The sequence below is a fragment of the Salmo salar genome, chromosome 04 (genome assembly GCF_965601325.2).
Source record: "Salmo salar chromosome 04, fSalSal1, whole genome shotgun sequence".
Taxonomy (NCBI): Eukaryota; Metazoa; Chordata; class Actinopteri; order Salmoniformes; family Salmonidae; genus Salmo; species Salmo salar.
Window position 1 is genome coordinate 11604376 of NC_138294.1, and position 19759 is coordinate 11624134.

At 41.3% G+C, this 19759-nt stretch overlaps 1 protein-coding gene across 2 annotated transcripts in view; it reads left to right on the forward strand.

The window, feature by feature from the left end:
* The window catches only part of LOC106569656 (uncharacterized), an 83713-nt gene that overhangs the window by 59041 nt on the left and 4913 nt on the right, over window positions 1-19759 (forward strand). Inside the window, exons 2-8 of one of the 2 annotated variants that reach the window (XM_045711689.2) lie at window positions 9587-9890; window positions 10772-10814; window positions 13811-14080; window positions 15648-15917; window positions 17426-17509; window positions 17587-17670; window positions 17787-17929. In XM_045711689.2, the coding sequence (XP_045567645.1) occupies window positions 9807-9890; window positions 10772-10814; window positions 13811-14080; window positions 15648-15917; window positions 17426-17509; window positions 17587-17670; window positions 17787-17929 (978 nt within the window). In that variant the 5' untranslated portion in view covers window positions 9587-9806. The remainder of the gene's footprint in view (window positions 1-9586; window positions 9891-10771; window positions 10815-13810; window positions 14081-15647; window positions 15918-17425; window positions 17510-17586; window positions 17671-17786; window positions 17930-19759) is intronic. The other variant, XM_082974106.1, reaches the window with a different exon arrangement.

The following is a 19759-nucleotide window of genomic DNA, read 5'->3' on the forward strand; positions in this document are numbered from 1 at the left end:
CTGGGCCTGAGTAACAGGCAGTTTACTTGGGCACCTCATTCATCCAAACTTCCGAATACTGCCCCTTCGTCTTAAGAAGTTAATCAATTATTTGGTGACGTGATTATATTTAGTATAGTTTTATCTATAAAGGATAACTTTTTAAATGTCTTACAATTAAAATGTTTATGAAATTCACTGAGGATGGTCCTTCCCTTCTTCCACTGATGCCCATGTATCACATGGGAATGTGTGAAACTCACTACTCAGCCTGAATTGTCCCCACTCACACCCCCTAATAGTTACTGTAGCTTTTCCATGGCAAGACTAGTGAGGGTGGTGTTACGTTCTGACCTATTAGAGCTGTGTTTTATCTGTTTAGTTAAGTCAACGTGTGATAGGTGGGTGGGCATTCTATGTTTTTTTTTCTATGTTTTGGCCAGGTATGGTTTCCAATCAGAGGCAGCTGTCTATCGTTGTCTCTGATTGGAAGCCATACTTAGGCAGCCTGTTTTTCCTGTGTTGGGGTGGGTAGTTGTTTTCCGTTTTGTTAGTATACCTGATGGAACTGTTGGCTGTCGTTTTGTTGTTTTTGTTTAAGTGTTTCATTAAAGTAAAATATGAGCACTCTACACGCTGCGACTTGGTCCCCTTTATACGACCCGCGTTACAGAACTACCCACCATGATTGGATCAAGCGGTGTGCCCAGGCAGAAATTGACATCGGGTCACATAAGGAGTGGACAGAACGGAGAGAATGGACTTGGGGCCAGGTAATAGAGAGAGATTGGAGCCTACCGGGGAAGAACGAGAGGCAGCCCCCAAAACATTTTTTGGGGGGACCAGGGGCGAAAATCTGATATCAACTTTGGAGGGGACAATTACATGAAATTTTCTCAAGAGCAATTCCTGAGGGGGACACCAAAAGTAGTGCTGTAACACATAGCCTACATTGTAATATGGTAAATGTATATTGAGGAACCAAAGAAATAAGGTATTTGCCGTACTCCTAACTACCAGTACCCAAAACTACACAACTAATCACAACAGCAATACCATTGCCTTTAACAAATCTTAGTTCAGTCACCAGTTTAAGTTGAGAGTGGGGGTATCCATGGCATTTTCCAATTCTGTTCCTATTTTACAAGTCAAAAAAATTGAGAACCTTTCATAATGTTGCCAAACAAAGACTCAACAAACTTACCTGAGACTCCATGTCTCTGCCAGTCTGTCTCTGCATATCTGTCCCCAACTCTGCTGTCTGTGTGCCATCTGTTGTCTGCTCTGCCTAATGACATCATTGTGAAACATTTCCATTAGAATTTCATTTCTTTCTTATGAACATTTTATCAACTAGTCTTTGAGATATTAGGCTACTAGGGTTCTTACTATGCGTTTTGGTGTATTGAAAAATACTCTGATGTCCGTCTTTTATTTTTCTGCCATTTTTCTACCTGGCTGGCTGGCTGGCTACACACACAGTGTGTAGGTTATTTACAGTAGGAGATGGGCTTCTATCATCTTCGATCATTCTATTTGGGCTTCAATCTAAAAGGTAGCTAGCAAATGTGAAACAGATTAAAATGACAAGAGTTGACAGCTGTATGAGTTCACCATTTACACAACATATGCTGCAACCTTTTGTAATTTTAATAGTTTGTTTCATATTGGCTGGCTTCCAACAATAGCTGAATTTGCAAAGCTAGCGAGCACCAATTCAGTTTCAGTGGTGTTTGCTATAATCTTTGCTACCCGGGTTAAATAAAGGTGAAATAAAATAAATAAATAAAAGTTCCCTTGCGACAATTTAGCTTTTGCAACGAGACCATTTAATATATTTAAGAAAATGGTAGAAGAGAGTGTAGTTCTTTTTAGTTTGGATTTCTGTTTATCGCTAACCTTATCACAGGGACTTTGAAGCCCTAACTTACATCATCTGCATGCTGATTCCATCTTTGACGACGCCACATAAATGGAATGGGTACTAGCTAGCTTAATAGATAATATTTGCGCGCTAGCTCTGTATATTCAGCTAGTGTGTGCACGCGATTGACTGGATTAACCTCACGTCAGTTACGTGCATTGAGTGCCTTTCAGACAGTAGATACGACCTCTCTTTTACCTAGCAAACTAAGGAACTGGCAGTGGATCAAACCATTGTGAGGCAAAGGGTGGGGGGGTTGCAATCTTTTGAAACTTAAAAACACGCTATTAAGTGTCTATAATCAGCACAATTGCTTTCATTGCGTATTATTAATATTATTTAAATTACATAGTTATGTTTCAGTGATATATTGGGGGGGACAAATCATATTTTTCCCAGGATGGGGGGGTCGTGTCCCCCCGTCCCCCCCGGGATTTCCGCCCCTGGGGGGGACACACGGGTAGTTTGGCTGGGCCAGGGGTGAGACCTGAGCCAACTCACCGTGCTTATTGTGGTGAGCATGTGCTTGCCTCTCGCACTCTCTCTCCAGTGCACCTCCATAGCCCAGTACGTCCTGTGCCTGCTCCTCACGCTCTCCCTCCAGTGCGCCTCCATAGTCCAGTAAGTCCTGTGCCTGCTCCTCGTGTTATCCCGCCAGTGCACCTCCATAGTCCAGTACGTCCTGTGCCTGCTCCTCGCACTCTCCTTCCAGTTCGCCTCCATAGCCCAGTACAGCCAGTGCCTGCTTTGAGCACTCGGCCCTCAGTGCGTCTCCCCAGTCCGGTGAGACCTGTTCCAGCTCCACGAATAAAGCCTCCAGTGATAATCGATGGTCCAAAGCCTGTGGAGATGATCCATGTCACGAAGCCTCTAGTGATGATCCGTGGCCCGGAGCCTGTAGGGATGTTCCATGACACGAAGCCTCCAGAGGTAATCCATGGCCCGGAGCCTGTAGAGATAATCCTTGGCAAAAGCCTGTAGGGATTATAAATAGTCCGGAGCCTGTAGGGATAAACCATGGCACGAAGCCTGTAGGAATAATCCATGGCCCGGCAGCTGTAGAGATAATCCAGGGTATGAAGCCTCCAGTGATAATCCATGGTGCGGAACCTACAGAGATGATCCATGGCATGGAGCCAGCAGCAACGGTCCTATAATGACGCTTCCCAGTCCGGAGACTCCGGCGATGCTCCTCAGTCCGGAGCCTCCAGCGACGCTCCCCAGTCCGGAGCCTCCAGCGACGCTCCCCAGTCCGGAGCCTCCAGCGACGCTCCCCAGTCCGGAGCCTCCAGCGACGCTCCCCAGTCCGGAGCCTTCAGCGACGGTTCGCAGCCCCAAGTCTTCAACGGCGGTCTGCAGCCCAGAGTCTTCAATGGCGGTCTGCAGCCCAGAGTCTTCAACGGCGGTCTGCAGCCCAGAGTCTTCAACGGCGGTCTGCAGCCCAGAGTCTTCAACAGCAGTCTGCAGCCCAGTTTTCAGCGGCGGCTTTCAGCTCAGAGTCTTCAGCGGCGGTTGGCGTTCCAGAGCCTCCGGCGATGACCCACGGTCTGGTTCCTCCGAACACACAGAAGCGGGGGGATCAGGGGGCGGGGGGGGAGGGTGCTACGCCCGTAACCAGAGCTGCCGCCAAATATGGATGCCCACCCGGACCCTCCCCAATAGGTTCAGGTTTGCGGCCAGGAGTCCTCACCTTTGGGGGGGGGGTACTGTCACGCTCTGACCTAGGAGAGCTGTGTTTTCTCTGTTTAGTTAGGTCAGGGTGTGATAGGTGGGTGGGCATTCTATGTTTTTGTTTTATATGTTTTGGCCAGGTATGGTTTCCAATCAGAGGCAGCTGTCTATCGTTGTCTCTGATTGGAAGCCATACTTAGGCAGCCTGTTTTTCCTGTGTTGGGGTGGGTAGTTGATTTCTGTTTTGTTAGTATACCTGACGGAACTGTTGGCTGTCGTTTTGTTGTTTTTGTTTAAGTGTTTTCATTTAAGTAAAGTATGAGCACTCCGCACGCTGCGACTTGGTCCCCTTTATACGACCCGCGTTACAGGTGGTCATGTGTGTGAGTTGGTATGAGTCGAATCACGAGGAAGTGGTACTCGCTAATCAGCTTGACATCCCTTACACCCACATGAGAGAATTGTTCATTTGAACACGCCAGCTAATCGGGGAGTGGATGGCGCTAGTTCCTGAAAGAAATGCATTCTTGAACATGTGATCTTTCATGTGCCTTAATTATAAACTTGTATAGGGTCCCTAAAAATGAATACAAATGTTACAATTATGAGTCTAGTTTAGCCAAGGAGAAATCAGAGCTATAGAGGGAGAAAGAAAGGATTATTCCTGGCTAGCCATGTTTGGCTGAGATAATGGAGGGGTTTTCCATGCTGACGGTTGGTAATGTGTTTATATGATAATGGAGGGGTTGACCATGCTGACGGTTGGCAATGTGTTTACATGATAATGGAGGGGTTGACCATGCTGACGGTTGGCAATGTGTTTATATGATAATGGAGGGGTTGACCATGCTGACGGTTGGCAAAATGTTTACATGATAATGGAGGGGTTGACCATGCTGACGGTTGGCAATGTGTTTATATGATAATGGAGGGGTTGACCATGCTGACGGTTGGCAATGTGTTTATATGATAATGGAGGGGTTGATCATGCTGACGGTTGGCAATGTGTTTATATGATAATGGAGGGGTTGATCATGCTGACGGTTGGCAATGTGTTTATATGATAATGGAGGGGTTGACCATGCTGACGGTTGGCAATGTGTTTATATGATAATGGAGGGGTTGACCATGCTGACGGTTGGCAAAATGTTTACATGATAATGGAGGGGTTGACCATGCTGACGGTTGGCAATGTGTTTATATGATAATGGAGGGGTTGACCATGCTGACGGTTGGCAATGTGTTTATATGATAATGGAGGGGTTGATCATGCTGACGGTTGGCAATGTGTTTATATGATAATGGAGGGGTTGATCATGCTGACGGTTGGCAATGTGTTTATATGATAATGGAGGGGTTGACCATGCTGACGGTTGGCAATGTGTTTATATGATAATGGAGGGGTTGACCATGCTGACGGTTGGCAATGTGTTTATATGATAATGGAGGGGTTGATCATGCTGACGGTTGGCAATGTGTTTATATGATAATGGAGGGGTTGACCATGCTGACGGTTGGCAATGTGTTTATATGATAATGGAGGGGTTGATCATGCTGACGGTTGGCAATGTGTTTATATGATAATGGAGGGGTTGATCATGCTGACGGTTGGTAATGTGTTTATATGATAATGGAGGGGTTGACCATGCTGACGGTTGGCAATGTGTTTATATGATAATGGAGGGGTTGATCATGCTGACGGTTGGTAATGTGTTTATATGATAATGGAGGGGTTGGCCATGCCGACGGTTGGCAATGTGTTTATATGATAATGGAGGGGTTGATCATGCTGACGGTTGGCAATGTGTTTATATGATAATGGAGGGGTTGACCATGCTGACGGTTGGCAATGTGTTTATATGATAATGGAGGGGTTGATCATGCTGACGGTTGGCAATGTGTTTATATGATAATGGAGGGGTTGATCATGCTGATGGTTGGCAATGTGTTTATATGATAATGGAGGGGTTGATCATGCTGACGGTTGGCAATGTGTTTATATGATAATGGAGGGGTTGATCATGCTGACGGTTGGCAATGTGTTTATATGATAATGGAGGGGTTGACCATGCTGATGGTTGGCAATGTGTTTCCATGTGAATTCTTAAAGAGATGGGGGGGTCTATAGGTTAAGACAATGTGAATGATGCTGAATGGGCGTCAACAAAGAGCTTTCTAGTACTCAACCAAATCTTTCTAGTCTCCTAAGTAGGATTTATCAACTTTTAAACCAGCATAACTTTCCCATCACAGTGTATGACATACCGTTTTGGAGTTCTGAATCTGAATTTTTGTAATATGTAAAAAAAACTAAAAACATTTAGGATTTTTCGACATCAGCCCCGGTTGGGACGGGCCATCACAAATGTTTAAATAAGTACTAAGCAACTGTTATTTTACCACGTTTGATACCCCAGGACAAGGAAACACCATGTCATCCAGATCATCTTTTTTGCAGATGATCTTTGAGTCTCATAAGATTGATATGTCACAGAACCGGGTTTCCTAAAGTGTTAAATACTTCTCCAGGCGTTGTGAGATCTGGGCCTTCATAAAGCATCTAAGAGTAGGAGCGCTAATCTAGGGTCAGGTCCCACCCTGTCATTTCATAACTGATCCTAGATCAGCACTCTGAGGCGTTTTATGAATACAGGCCCTGATAACGTTCGTAGAACAACTGCAGAAAAAGATGCTGTGGAACGCCATCTTTCTCTCGACTTGGGTCAGGTGTTAATGAATTACTAGTCTAGGTTAATGAATCACAGTTCTCCATTAGATAAATATGGTGGTGTATTCTACAGTCTATGAACATGAATGTTTTTTGTAGTTTTGTAAGAGGAGTACACCCTAGTCCTCATCTTATACAATTGAGTTGTATTGTATTGAGGACTACTGTTACATGTATGCATGTTAGAGGATTCATTTCCATTATGTAACAAGTACATTTATTCTGTTGTGTCTCAGATATGTCTCAGATATGCCAAATCAGTGGGGTCCGAAATTATTGACACCATTGATAAAGATTTGCATTAAAGACTGCATACAATAAGTAATTCAAATACTGAGCTATATTGTATTCTCCAAAAAGTAATGAATCTATACTAATACAATTGCTCAGAGACAAATATTTGGTTATTAAAAAAAAAAAAAAAGTAGTGGTCAAAATGATTGACACCCCTAAAGATTCTTATAAATAAAGTAGTCGAGATTTAGTATTTGGTCTCATATTCCTGGCACGCAATGACTACATCAAGCTTATGACTCTACAAACTTTATGGTAAATAATGCGTTGTGTTATTTTGGAGTCACTTTTATTGCAAATAAGAATATAATATGTTTCTAAGCACGTCTACATTAACGTGGATGTTACCATGATTACTGATCATCCTGAATGAATCGTGAATAAGGATGATTGAGTAAGTTAGAGAGGGTCAAAGATCATACCCCCAAGACATACTAACCTCCACTGTTATTGGTAATGGAGTTCTAATGGTGTCTGGTGTAGTGTAGCCTACTAGTGATAATTACTGTCCATGTTGTCATTATACTGATAACTACTGTAGTGTATCCTACTAGTGAACTTTCATGTTAGTCCATGTTTTCATTATACTGATAACTACTGTAGTGTATCCTACTAGTGATCATTACTGTCAGTCCAGTCCATGTTTTCATTATACTGATAACTACTGTAGTGTATCCTACTAGTGATCATTACTGTTAGTCCAGTCCATGTTTTCATTATACTGATAACTACTGTAGTGTATCCTACTAGTGATCATTAATGCTAGTCCAGTCCATGGTTTCATTATACTGATAACTACTGTAGTGTATCCTACTAGTGAACATTCATGTTAGTCCAGTCCATGTTTTCATTATAGTGATAACTACTGTAGTGTAGCCTACTAGTGATAATTTATTTTAGTCCATGTTTTCATTATACTGTTGCACTCAGTATTCCATACAATGTTTTATTCATGCAATAGTTGAACTACTGAGTTAGTGAACAACAATGTATCTATCTACAGTATCCCCACAATGGTTTTGGGTAAAATTCAACAAATGATATCAGACACTCGACCTACATTCTTATAGTCACAAGATAATACAACATGAAGATGGAGGTTACAGTGTATTGTGTTTTTTACCAATGCATTTATCACTAAGTGGTTTAGGCTACAAAACACCAGTATAAACCCCCAGAGCATGGAAGCAGTGTTATTGAGTCTATAAGGTTTAGTCAATATCTAGTATTTACTCTTCTTATTTACAGATTGATATTGGACTAGACCAGTCCTCTTCAGGATTGTGAGGCCTCATCTCCTTCTCTTGCTCTATCTCACTCACTCTAGTCCGTTGAAGAAGACAGCCAACTGTGAAGAAGCACCAAATAAATATTATTTGTAAACTTTTTCTACATTGCATATCTAATGAAACACTTAAGTTATGTATATTTTCGTTACTTTTTTCAAAAAAACAAAAATCAAAAGTCTGCTAGCCATTGCAACAGACTTGCAACAAGCTGCCAGATGAGATTTAAACAAGGAAACATTGTTGTTACTGTTGTTAGAAAGGATGAAATGTTAATGAAATTGCATTCTTTTTAATTCCTGTTTTATGAATTGTAAAAAAAATATATATATACTTTTTAAATTTGACTTAGGAGGTGTAGTCAGCCGAGAGAGAACAGAGTCACCAATTCAGATAATTGATGAATATTGACAAATATAACCATGAATATTTAAAAAAAATATATGTATAATAATTTGGCAAAATTTTCAATATACTGTTGAACATAATGTAATGACCTCGATAGATCATAAATGACAGAAAGTCCACAACAGTTCTCGAATTAACCCAGAACTCTCACAGGCTACTATCTGGCCGTAGTCTACGCCAAATAAATCTGATAACAATAACACTGCTGGGACTTGAAAGAGAGAGAACAATCAAAGCATGGCAATATAACAGATACAACAACGTTTCCAAGCCGAGTTTAATCTTAGCGACTGTCTTAAACAACATTCCAAAAGACATGTAGGGCTGTTAGAAAACAAAATGTATTATGAAATTTACAGGAAAATCATTACTGAATCCTAGTCTCTAATGATGAAGCAAGAATTTTTGGAGGTAACATTAATGCTAGCTAGCTAAGTAGCTAATTCTGCTGCATCTGAAATAAAGTGGTTTCAACAATAACAGCCAAATACAGCCTTAGCAACTGTCCAAGCAACCATCCAACAACACTGTAGGCCTATTGGAACTCATTTTGAAGAAGGGCGAAGTGGCTACTGAAGCTGCAACTTAGTCAGTGATGGTGGGAGTGGTTTTGCCGAATGGAGTCATGGGAGTTGGAGTCTTGAACAACATAAATATATTGGAGTAAGCTGACTATATGTATCATTCTATAGGTTTTGGAGCTTTTATTTCAAATATTAAAATATGTTATTAGATGAAGACAATCAGAGCGACATATAGCAAGGAGTTCCAATATGACCAGGAAACTACAGACAGCTTATATAGATAGCTGAAATTGAATGTCCATAACTTATTTTATTAGTCATCTCAGGGATCCTACTTGAAAATGTCACAGACTTATGGTTGGGATTATGGTAGAAAAAAGATGTAATTGAATTTATGTTGTCTTATTTGATGGAAGCATGAATTCATTGATGTATGTTTGCTATTCTTTTCACTGCTCTAGAGTCCTCTATCTAACTCTAAGGCTGCTCATTGCACATGTGTAGGACCTCTATCAAACTCTATGGCTGCTCATTACACATCTGCCTGACCGGTTGACCTTTTTTAAGATAAAAAAATAAAACTTTGGTTACCGGGTTCAATGAAGTGATGACCAGACTGAAATTGTTAAGTGAGTCAGAACAATTCAGTTTTGTTTCAAGGATCATGATGAATATACTCCAATGGAATTGAAAATAGAACGGTCAGTTAATCCAACAAGTATTTATTTAATAACTTTTTGTGTGTTATTGTTGTTTATCATCAACATAACAGAATTCGACCAGGAGAGGTGGACTGTGATATCTGCTCTGAGGTCCAAGCTGTGAAGTTCTGTCTGACCTGCAGTGTGTCCTACTGTGAGACCCACGTCAGGAAGCACTACACAGTACCTAAACTACAGAGACACACCCTGGTGGATGTGACTGGAGACCTGGAGGAGAAACTCTGTCAACATGACTACAGTCCTCTGGACGTGTTCTGCAGGACAGACCAGATGCTGATCTGCAGTCAGTGTGCAGAGACAAACCACAAAGGACATGATACCATCCTCCATGAGATAAAGAAAGCAGGAAGACAGGTAGCTACTGGGGTTCATCTTGTTTCATTACTCAGGGTTGTACAGTACAGTTCTGATGTGCTGAAAAGTTAGGTCAGGTAAAGTATCAGCAGAAGTATTGTTGTTCGGATAAAACACAGACGGTGTGACGGCACCGTCTGTGTTTTATCCGAACATGATATTGTTTTTAGAATGCAATGAAACGTGCAGTTGTGTTTGTTTCCTGGCACACTGCACGTCTCCTTCACCATGGCAAAACATTCAGGAGAACTTCAGTGCCCGTATTAGTGGGAACGCTGTGAAGGAATATACAGGTATCTGCCATCATAAAGTATCTTAACATGGAGTTGGGCCAACATGAGCCAGAACAGCTTCAATACACCTTTAAATAGATTCTACAAGTGTCTGGAACTCTATTGGAGGGATGCGACACCATTCTTCCACGAGAAATTCCATCATTTGGTGTTTTGTTGATGGTGGTGTAAAACGCTGCCTCAGGCGTGGCTCTAGAGTCTCCTATAAGTATTCCATTGGTTTGAGACCTGGCGACAGACACACACCCTTTAAAGGCCTTATGCTCCTTTGAGAGCCCTCTTTCAAAGTCACGTAGATCTCTTCTAGCCATGGTTGCCAACTGGACATTTTTATACATGACCCAAAGCATGATGGGATGTTTTAATGGCTTAATTAACTCAGGAGCCACACCTGTGTGGAAGCAACTGCTTTCAATATACTTTGTATCACTCATTTACTCAAGTGTACCCTTTATTTTGGCAGTTACCTGTATGTCAAAAGCAGTTGATGTATCTTGACTTTAAAATATCTATTGTACATTTAGCAAAATAACAATTTCTATGTTTTCAAAGAAATGACTCATTGTTATTTTGTTCTCACACTTTAAGAGTTGTGATGGCAACCAGCACGCAATGCTGTCCTCAGATGATGGTAGGTATGGAAACACAGAATAAACTGACACAAACAATATCATTTCATTTAAATCTCAATTTAAATCTCAATGTAAGACGTTCCCCTGTGATTTTACCCACACGCAGCTACTGAAATCGAAACAGATTTACCGTATTGTACTGAACAAAAATATAAACGCAAAAATGTAAATAATTTTGCTGAGTTAAAGTTCATATAAGGAAATCTGTCAATTGAAATAAATTCATTAGGCCCTAATCTATGGATTTCACAAGACTGGGCAGGGGTGGGCCTATGCCTGGGAGGGCATAGGCCCACCCACTTGGGAGCCAGGCCCACCCACTGGGGAGCCAGGCCTAGCCAATCAGAATGAGTTTTTCCCCACAAAAGGGCTTTATTACAGACAGAAATGCTCCTCAGTTTCATCAGCTGTCTGGGTTGCTGGTCTCAGACGATCCCGCAGGTGAAGAAGCCGGATGTGGAGGTCCTGGGCTACTGTGGTTGCACGCGGTCTGTGATTGTGAGGCCGGTTGGAAGTACTGCCAAATTCTCTAAAATTATGTTGGAGGTGGCTTATGGTAGAAATATGAACATTCAATTATTTGGCAACATCTCTGGTGGACTTTCCTGCAGTCAGTATGCTAATTGCACAATCCCTCAAAATTTGAGTCATCTATGGCAATGTGTTGTGACAAAACTGCACATTTTATAGTGTCCTTTTATTGTCCCCAGCACCTGTGTAATGATCATGCTGTTTAATGCCACACCTGTCAGGTGGATGGATTTTCTTTGCAAAGGAGAAATACTCACTGACAGGGATGTAAACACATTTGACAGAAGTTAGCTTTTTGTGCGAAAGGAACATTTCTAGGATATTTTATTTCAGCTCATGAAACATGGGACCAACCCTTTACATGTTGCGTTTATATTTTTGTTCAGTATAGTAAAGACAAGATTAAATTAAGAATAGTCTGATGGGTGAAAATATGATCACTTGATGAGAGAAGTGTGTGCAGCCTGAAGCATTTTTGCTTGCACTCTGTCCCTATAGTCCTATCATGCAGCCCATATATGTTTTGATTTCTAAGACATTCTAAGGTTTCTATAATTCAAAACTAAAGTTGCCAAATAACTTTAAATCTAGCATATAGGACCTGTTTCAAATGATCACTTTTACACTCAACATAGCCACTTCATATGCGCACTGGCTATGGATTCTGACAAATATAATTTCTATTTTATTCAGCTAAGTTCAATTATATTCTTCTTACTATAAAATTATATAATATGAAATAATAGCAAGGGACTTAAGCATATCTTGTCTGCTAAATGAACAGCCTACAGCCTAAGGCATGGCGCATAGCCAGATAACATACAGTAGGCCAAGTCTTCTGTTCTTCTGAAATACATTTTCTTCTTATCATAATGTTTCTTTAGTCCTGCCTGACATAAATCATTGATTTGTGATGGTGTATATTAAATGATTTAGACTTTTGTTAAATATAGATATTGCAAAGCTTTGCATCATATCCCAGGCATTTATTTGCATAAATCACTGGACACAATTTTTAGAGACAGGCTTCTATTTTAGCCAGCCGTCTATTTCCTTAATGCACACAGCTTTTGATCATTTGCATAGTTAATTGTTTAATTCCAGCATTCACTTCCAGAATTTTAATAAATATACTAAGGTGTTATCATTTACCCGTCACATTTATTTTGTCTTAGTATGCCTCTATTTCAAATTTAAAAAAGAACTTCCTTGACTGAATAAATATTTTCCTCTTTGACTGTGCATTTTCGGGCAGTTCTTACTTGCACCACTAGAGGGCGATCATCCAATTTCTTGTGGTCTGTACTCCCAAAGTTGTTCACTGTTTTTGTGCTTGCCAGTTAGCAGTGTTCAGCTGTTAGCAATGACTAGCAGTTTCTTACTGGCTATAAAAATGGATGATTGACATAATTGTTTCGAGTCATTACTGATTTATTAAATGTAACAAATCAAACATTAAACCTTGTAAACAATTCATGGTAATTCATGGTAACCTCGTAAACAATTAATTTAGACCAGGCGTTTATTTGAAACAGGCGTTTATTTACTGAAATGTGTGTCATTGTCAGTCTATTAAAAAGGACAGGAGGCTATTTGATACTCAGCATTTCATTGAAGTTTAATGGTATGTTAATTCACTGTCAATTACCGTGAAACCGGCAGTCAATTGCATGACAATAACCAGCTGACTAAATGTCATGATCTCCACAGCCCTAGGTAGAACATCTTAAAACACTATGGCAGTCTTGGTGCAACACCTAGCAGCCAAATCAAAAGATTTTGGCCTTTTTGGGAGGCTGAAAGAGGCATAGTTCAGACATTATCTGAGAGAAAGTTATATATTTCTTTATCGAAAGCTTGAGGAATTTCTTTTTTTTACATTTTTCAGATATCATTTTTGAGAAATGTTAAGTGGGACATCTGTTAAACATTGAATTACATTTGAGTGTACAAAACATTTTGCCCTCAGAACAGCCTCAATCCATCAGGGCATGGACTCTACTAGGTGTTGAAAGTGTTCCACAGGGATTCTGGCCCAATGTGACTCAAGTGCTTCTCACAGTTGTGTCAAGTTGGCTGGATGTCCTTTGAGTGGTGGACCATTCTTGATACTCACAGGAAACTGTTGAGCGTGAAAAACCTAGAACCTTTGCAGTTATTGACCCAAACGTATACTCCTGGCACATACCATACCCCGTTTAAAGGCACTCTGAATGGCACACATCTAAAATCCATGTCTCAATTGTTTCAAGACTTAAAAATATTTATTTAACTTGTTTCCTCTCATTCATCTACACTGATTGAAGTAGATTTAACAAGTGACATCAATAAGGGATCATAGCTTTCACCTGGATTCACCTGGTCAGTCAATGTGATGGAAAGAGCAGGTGTTCTTAATGTTTTGTACACTCAGTGTATATCTGGAGTTAAACTGTAACACTAACAATAATGTATTTTCCCTTAGTACTTCCTGCTCCAGACCAGCTGACTGTTGACTCAATGGACAACACATCAGCTGCTGTTAGCTGGAGACAGCCACCAGGATTGGACCAAACCCAAAATCATTACCAGATCTCCTACCACTGTCCAGGGACAGAACCACACATCACTACCACATCTTCACACAGCATCACTCTCTCTGACCTGAAACCTGGTACTGAATACTCAGTCACTGTCTGCACTGTGCTGGAAAATGGAAAGCAAAGTCAACTGGCGTTAACAACATTCACCACAGGTAAGGAAGTACCCTACTTAAGTATTATTTCTGGTTATGAAAATGTCTATGTGAATTCCCCAGATCTCAAAATCCAGTTTGGTACTGAAATCTATAAACGTTGTTTATACAGTACATTCTGAAAGTATTCAGACCCCTTGACTTTTTCCACACATACAGCCGTATTCTAAAATGGATTTGATATATTTTGCTTGTCATCAATCTATGAACGATACCCCATATTGGCAAAGAAAAAACTGGTTATTAGAATTTGTTGCAAATTTATTACAAATAAAAAACAAAAATACATTATTTACATAAGTATTCAGACCCTTTGCTATAAGACTTGAAATTGAGCTCAGGTGCACCATGTCTCCATTGATCCTGCTTGATATGTTTCTACAACTTGATTGGAGTACACCTGTTAAATTGATTGGACATGATTTGGAAAGGTACACACCTGTCTACTGTATATAAGGTCCCACAGTTGACAGTGCACGTCAGAGCAAAAACCAACGCATTTGGTGGAAGGAATTGTCCATAGATCCACAATCCGAAACAGGATTGTGTCGAGGCACAGATATGGAGAAGGGTACCAAAAAATGTCTGCAGCATTGAAGGTCCCCAAGAACACAGTGGCTTCCAACATTCATAAATGGAACCACCAAGACTCTTCATAGAGCTGGCCACCCGGCAAAAACTGAGCAAGGGCCTTAGTCAGGTTGGTGACTGAAAATCCAATGGTCACTCTGACAGAGCTACAGAATTCCACTGTGGAGATGGGAGAACCTTCCAGAAGGACAACCATCTCTGCAGCACTCCACAAATCAGGCCTTTATGGTAGAGTGGCCAGATGGAACCCACTCCTCAGTAAAAGGCACATGAAAGCCCGTTTGGAGTTTTCCAAAAGGCACCTAAAGGACTCTAACCATGAGAAACAAGATTCTCTGGTCTGATTAAACCAAGATTGAACTCTTTGGCCTGAATGCGAATTGTTACGTCTGGAGGAAACCTGGCACCATCCCTACAGTGAAGCATGGTGGTGGCAGCATCATGCTGTGGGGATGTTTTTCAGCGGCAGGGCCTGGGAGACTAGTCAGGGTCAAGGGAGAGATTAACGGAGCAAAGTACAGAAAGATTCTTGATGAAAACCTGCTCCAGAGTGCTCAGGATCTCAGACTGGGGCGAAGGTTCACATTCCAACAGGCCAACGACCCTAAGCACACAGCCAAAACAATGCAGGAGTGGCTTCAGGACAAATCTCTGAATGTCCTTGAGTGGCCCAGCCACAGCCCGGACTTGAACCCAATCGAAAATCTCTGGAGAGACCTGAAAATAGCTGTGCAGCGACTCTCCCCATCAAACCTGACAGTGCTTGAGAGGATCTGAAAAGAATGGGAGAAACTCCCCAAATACAGGTGTGCCAAGCTTGTAGGATCATACCCAAGAAGACTCGAGGCTGTAATCGCTGCCAAAGTTGCTTCAACAAAGTACTGAGTAAAGTTCTGAATACTTATGTAAATGTGATATTTCAGTTGTTGTTTTTTTAATAAATGAATTACAAATGGTAAAAACCTGTTTCCCTTAGTACTTCCTGCTCCAGACCAGCTGACTGTTGACTCAGTGGACACCACATCAGCTGCTGTTAGCTGGAGCCAGCCACCAGGATTGGACCAAACCCAACATCATTACCAGATCTCCTACCACTGTCCAGGGACAGAACGACACATCACTACCACATCTTCACACAGCATCACTCTCTCTGACCTGCAACGTGGTACTCAGTACTCTGTCACTGTCTGCACTGTGCTGGAAAATGGAAAGCAAAGTCAACTGGTGTCAACAACCCTCAACACAGGTAACGAAGTACCCAGCTTAAGTATTATGTCTAGTGTCAAAGTTGATTAAACTTGAACTAGTTATCGAAATAACTATGAACTAATTATAATAGATGTGTCAGCAGTATCTTCCCTGATGAGAAATATATGGTGAATTCCCCAGACCTCATAATGGAGTTTGGTGCTGAAATCATTCAAAGTTTTTATGGTTTCTAAATGTTTGCTTGTTTCCTATTAGTGTGAGTCATTATCACAAGGAGTTGATCTGCCTCTGCTTGCTATCAGTACTACAGTGTAAAACACTTGTTATTGGAGAGTGGAGAGTATTTATAATCACAGTATTCTTTTATTTTATATTTTTTTAAATGGTGTGCCGGCGACAATTTTGCAGCGGCGCACCACCGTTGCTCAATGAATACAGCAGAAACCCCTAATATTTGTTACTTGACAAATCCAACTTCTGTTGTGTGAATCCTTTTTTTAGCTTGTTTTTTTCCGCTTATCAAGCGGATTTGCCTTTTTTACTTTGACTACTATTCCTTCTATTGTATATTTTTGGAGTTAACCTGTAGCCCTTACCCCCTACCTACAGTACCTTCTGTTAATATTGAGACTACCTGTTGTTACCTTACCCCTACCTACAGTACCCTCTGTTAATATTGAGACTACCTGTTGTTACCTTACCCCTACCTACAGTACCCTCTGTTAATATTGAGACTACCTGTTGTTACCTTACCCCTACCTACAGTACCCTCTGTTAATATTGAGACTACCTGTTGTTACCTTACCCCTACCTACAGTACCCTCTGTTAATATTGAGACTACCTGTTGTTACCTTACCCCTACCTACAGTAGCCTCTGTTAATATTGAGGCTACCTGCCTCTACCTTACCCCTACCTACAGTACCTTCTGTTAATATTGAGTCTACCTGCCTCTACCTTACCCCTACCTACAGTACCCTCTGTTAATATTGAGGCTACCTGCCTCTACCTTACTCCTACCTACAGTACCCTCTGTTAATATTGAGACTACCTGTTGTTACCTTACCCCTACCTACAGTAGCCTCTGTTAATATTGAGGCTACCTGCCTCTACCTTACCGCTAACTACAGTACCCTCTGTTAATATTGAGACTACCTGTTGTTACCTTACCCCTACCTACAGTACCTTCTGTTAATATTGAGACTACCTGCCTCTACCTTACCCCTACCTACAGTACCCTCTGTTAATATTGAGGCTACCTGCCTCTACCTTACCCCTACCTACAGTGCCCTCTGTTAATATTGAGGAAACTCAAATTAACTTTGAGCGCTTTAATTCAAATTTTTACGTTGCAAACAGTAACAATTATTTTTCATGCCATGAGAAGTAGCGGATCCGACCAAATAGGTTCTGGAACACATCAGTCCAAAACAGAGAGGTGCCAGATCCTGTTCCCGCAGGATCCAGCTCAAATAAAGCACTGATGATACAAGTAAAACACATTAACACATTACCAAAGTTCTGACTTTAATAACTTGTTATTCAGTACATTTTCAGTGGTGGAAGAGACCCTCAAGAGTTGCTGCAGTGTGTGTTCTACTGGCTGTGATTCTAGGCCTGTTGGAATCCTGTAAGTGAAAAAAAAGAAAAGAATTGTAGTCAATGTTTAGACTGTTACACGTTTTAATTGACTTTTCCCTTTTACAGATGCAGAGATTGACCAGTTGCAGAATAGTCTAAATACCAGGACCACTGAGAGAGACCAGCTAAAGACCAGACTTAGGTTCTATGGTGAGTGCAGTCTTTAATTTTCCTAATTTAGAATAACAATTTTATTTCATACTTAGAAGAGATGTAATATATTTGTAGACTTTTAAATGCCTGCTGTTCTGTTGTGTTTATTTCAGAGAAACCCTGTCTGGACGGATGGTGGAAGTTTGGCACCAGCTGTTATTATGTCTCCTCCACAATGGAAACAGGCAGGGGTGGTCAGAAGGAGTGCAGAGCAATGGGTGCAGACGATGTTATTATAAACAGCAGAGAAGAACAGGTAATCGATAATACATTAGTAATACTATAATACTACTTTTCATTGTTATTATGATTATTATTCTCTACTTCTCTGACTAGTATTCAACATAGCCTTGGTTTCTCAAATGATTGCCACGCCTGGTTCACCAACTACTTCTCTGATAGAGTTCAATGTGTCAAATCGGATGGCCTGTTGTCCGGGCCTCTGGTAGTCTCTATGGGGGTGCCACAGGGTTCAATTCTTGTGCCAACTCTTTTCTCTGTATACATCAATGATGTCGCTCTTGCTGCTGGTGAGTCTCTGATCCACCTCTACGCAGACGACACCATTCTGTATACTTCTGGCCCTTCTTTGGACACTGTGTTAACAACCCTCCAGACGAGCTTCAATGCCATACAACTCTCCTTCCGTGGCCTCCAACTGCTCTTAAATACAAGTAAAACTAATTGCATGCTCTTCAACCGATCGCTGCCTGCACCAGCCCGCCTGTCCAGCGTCACTACTCTGGACGGTTCTGACTTAGAATATGTGGACAACTATAAATACCTAGGTGTCTGGTTAGACTGTAAGCTCTCCTTCCAGACTCACATCAAACATCTCCAATCCAAAGTTAAATCTAGAATTGGCTTCCTATTTCGCAACAAAGCATCCTTCACTCATGCTGCCAAACATACCCTCATAAAACTGACCATCCTACCGATCCTCGACTTCGGCGATGTCATTTACAAAATAGCCTCCAATACCCTACTCAATAAACTGGATGCAGTCTATCACAGTGCCATCCGTTTTGTCACCAAAGCCCCATATACTACCCACCACTGCGACCTGTATGCTCTCTTTGGCTGGCCCTCGCTTCATACTCATTGCCAAAACCACTGGCTCCAGGTCATCTACAAGACCCTGCTAGGTAAAGTCCCCGCTTATCTCAGCTCACTGGTCACCATAGCAGCACCCACCTGTAGCACGCGCTCCAGCAGGTATATCTCTCTGGTCACCCCCAAAGCCAATTCCTCCTTTGGCCGCCTTTCCTTCCAGTTCTCTGCTGCCAATGACTGGAACAAACTACAAAAATCTCTGAAACTGGAAACACTTATCTCCCTCACTAGCTTTAAGCACCAGCTGTCAGATCAGCTCACAGATCACTGCACCTGTACATAGCCCATCTATAATTTAGCCCAAACAACTACCTCTTCCCCTACTGTATTTATCTGTTTATTTTGCTCCTTTGCACCCCATTATTTCTATTTCTACTTTGCACTTTCTTCCACTACAAATCTACCATTCCAGTGTTTTACTTGCTATATTGTATGTACTTTGCCACCATGGCCTTTTTTGCCTTTTCCTCCCTTATCTTCTCTAGGGCCAGTGGGACGATTTCGTCCCACCTACGTAACAGCCAGTGGAATCCTGTGGCGCGTTATTCAAATACCTTAGAAATGCTCTTACTTCAATTTCACAAACATATGACTATTTTACAGCATTTTAAAGACAAGACTCTCGTTAATCTAACCACACTGTCCGATTTCAAAAAGGCTTTACAACGAAAGCAAAACATTAGATTATGTCAGCAGAGTACCCAGCCAGAAATAATCAGACACCCATTTTTCAAGCTAGCATATAATGTCACAAAAACACAGAAGACAGCTAAATGCAGCACTAACCTTTGATGATCTTCATCAGATGACAACGCTAGGACATTATGTTATACAATACATGCATGTTTTGTTCAATCAAGTTCATATTTATATCAAAAACCAGCTTTTTACATTAGCATGTGACGTTCAGAACTAGCATACCCCCTGCAAACTTCCGGTGAATTTACAAAAAATTTACTAAATTACTCACGAT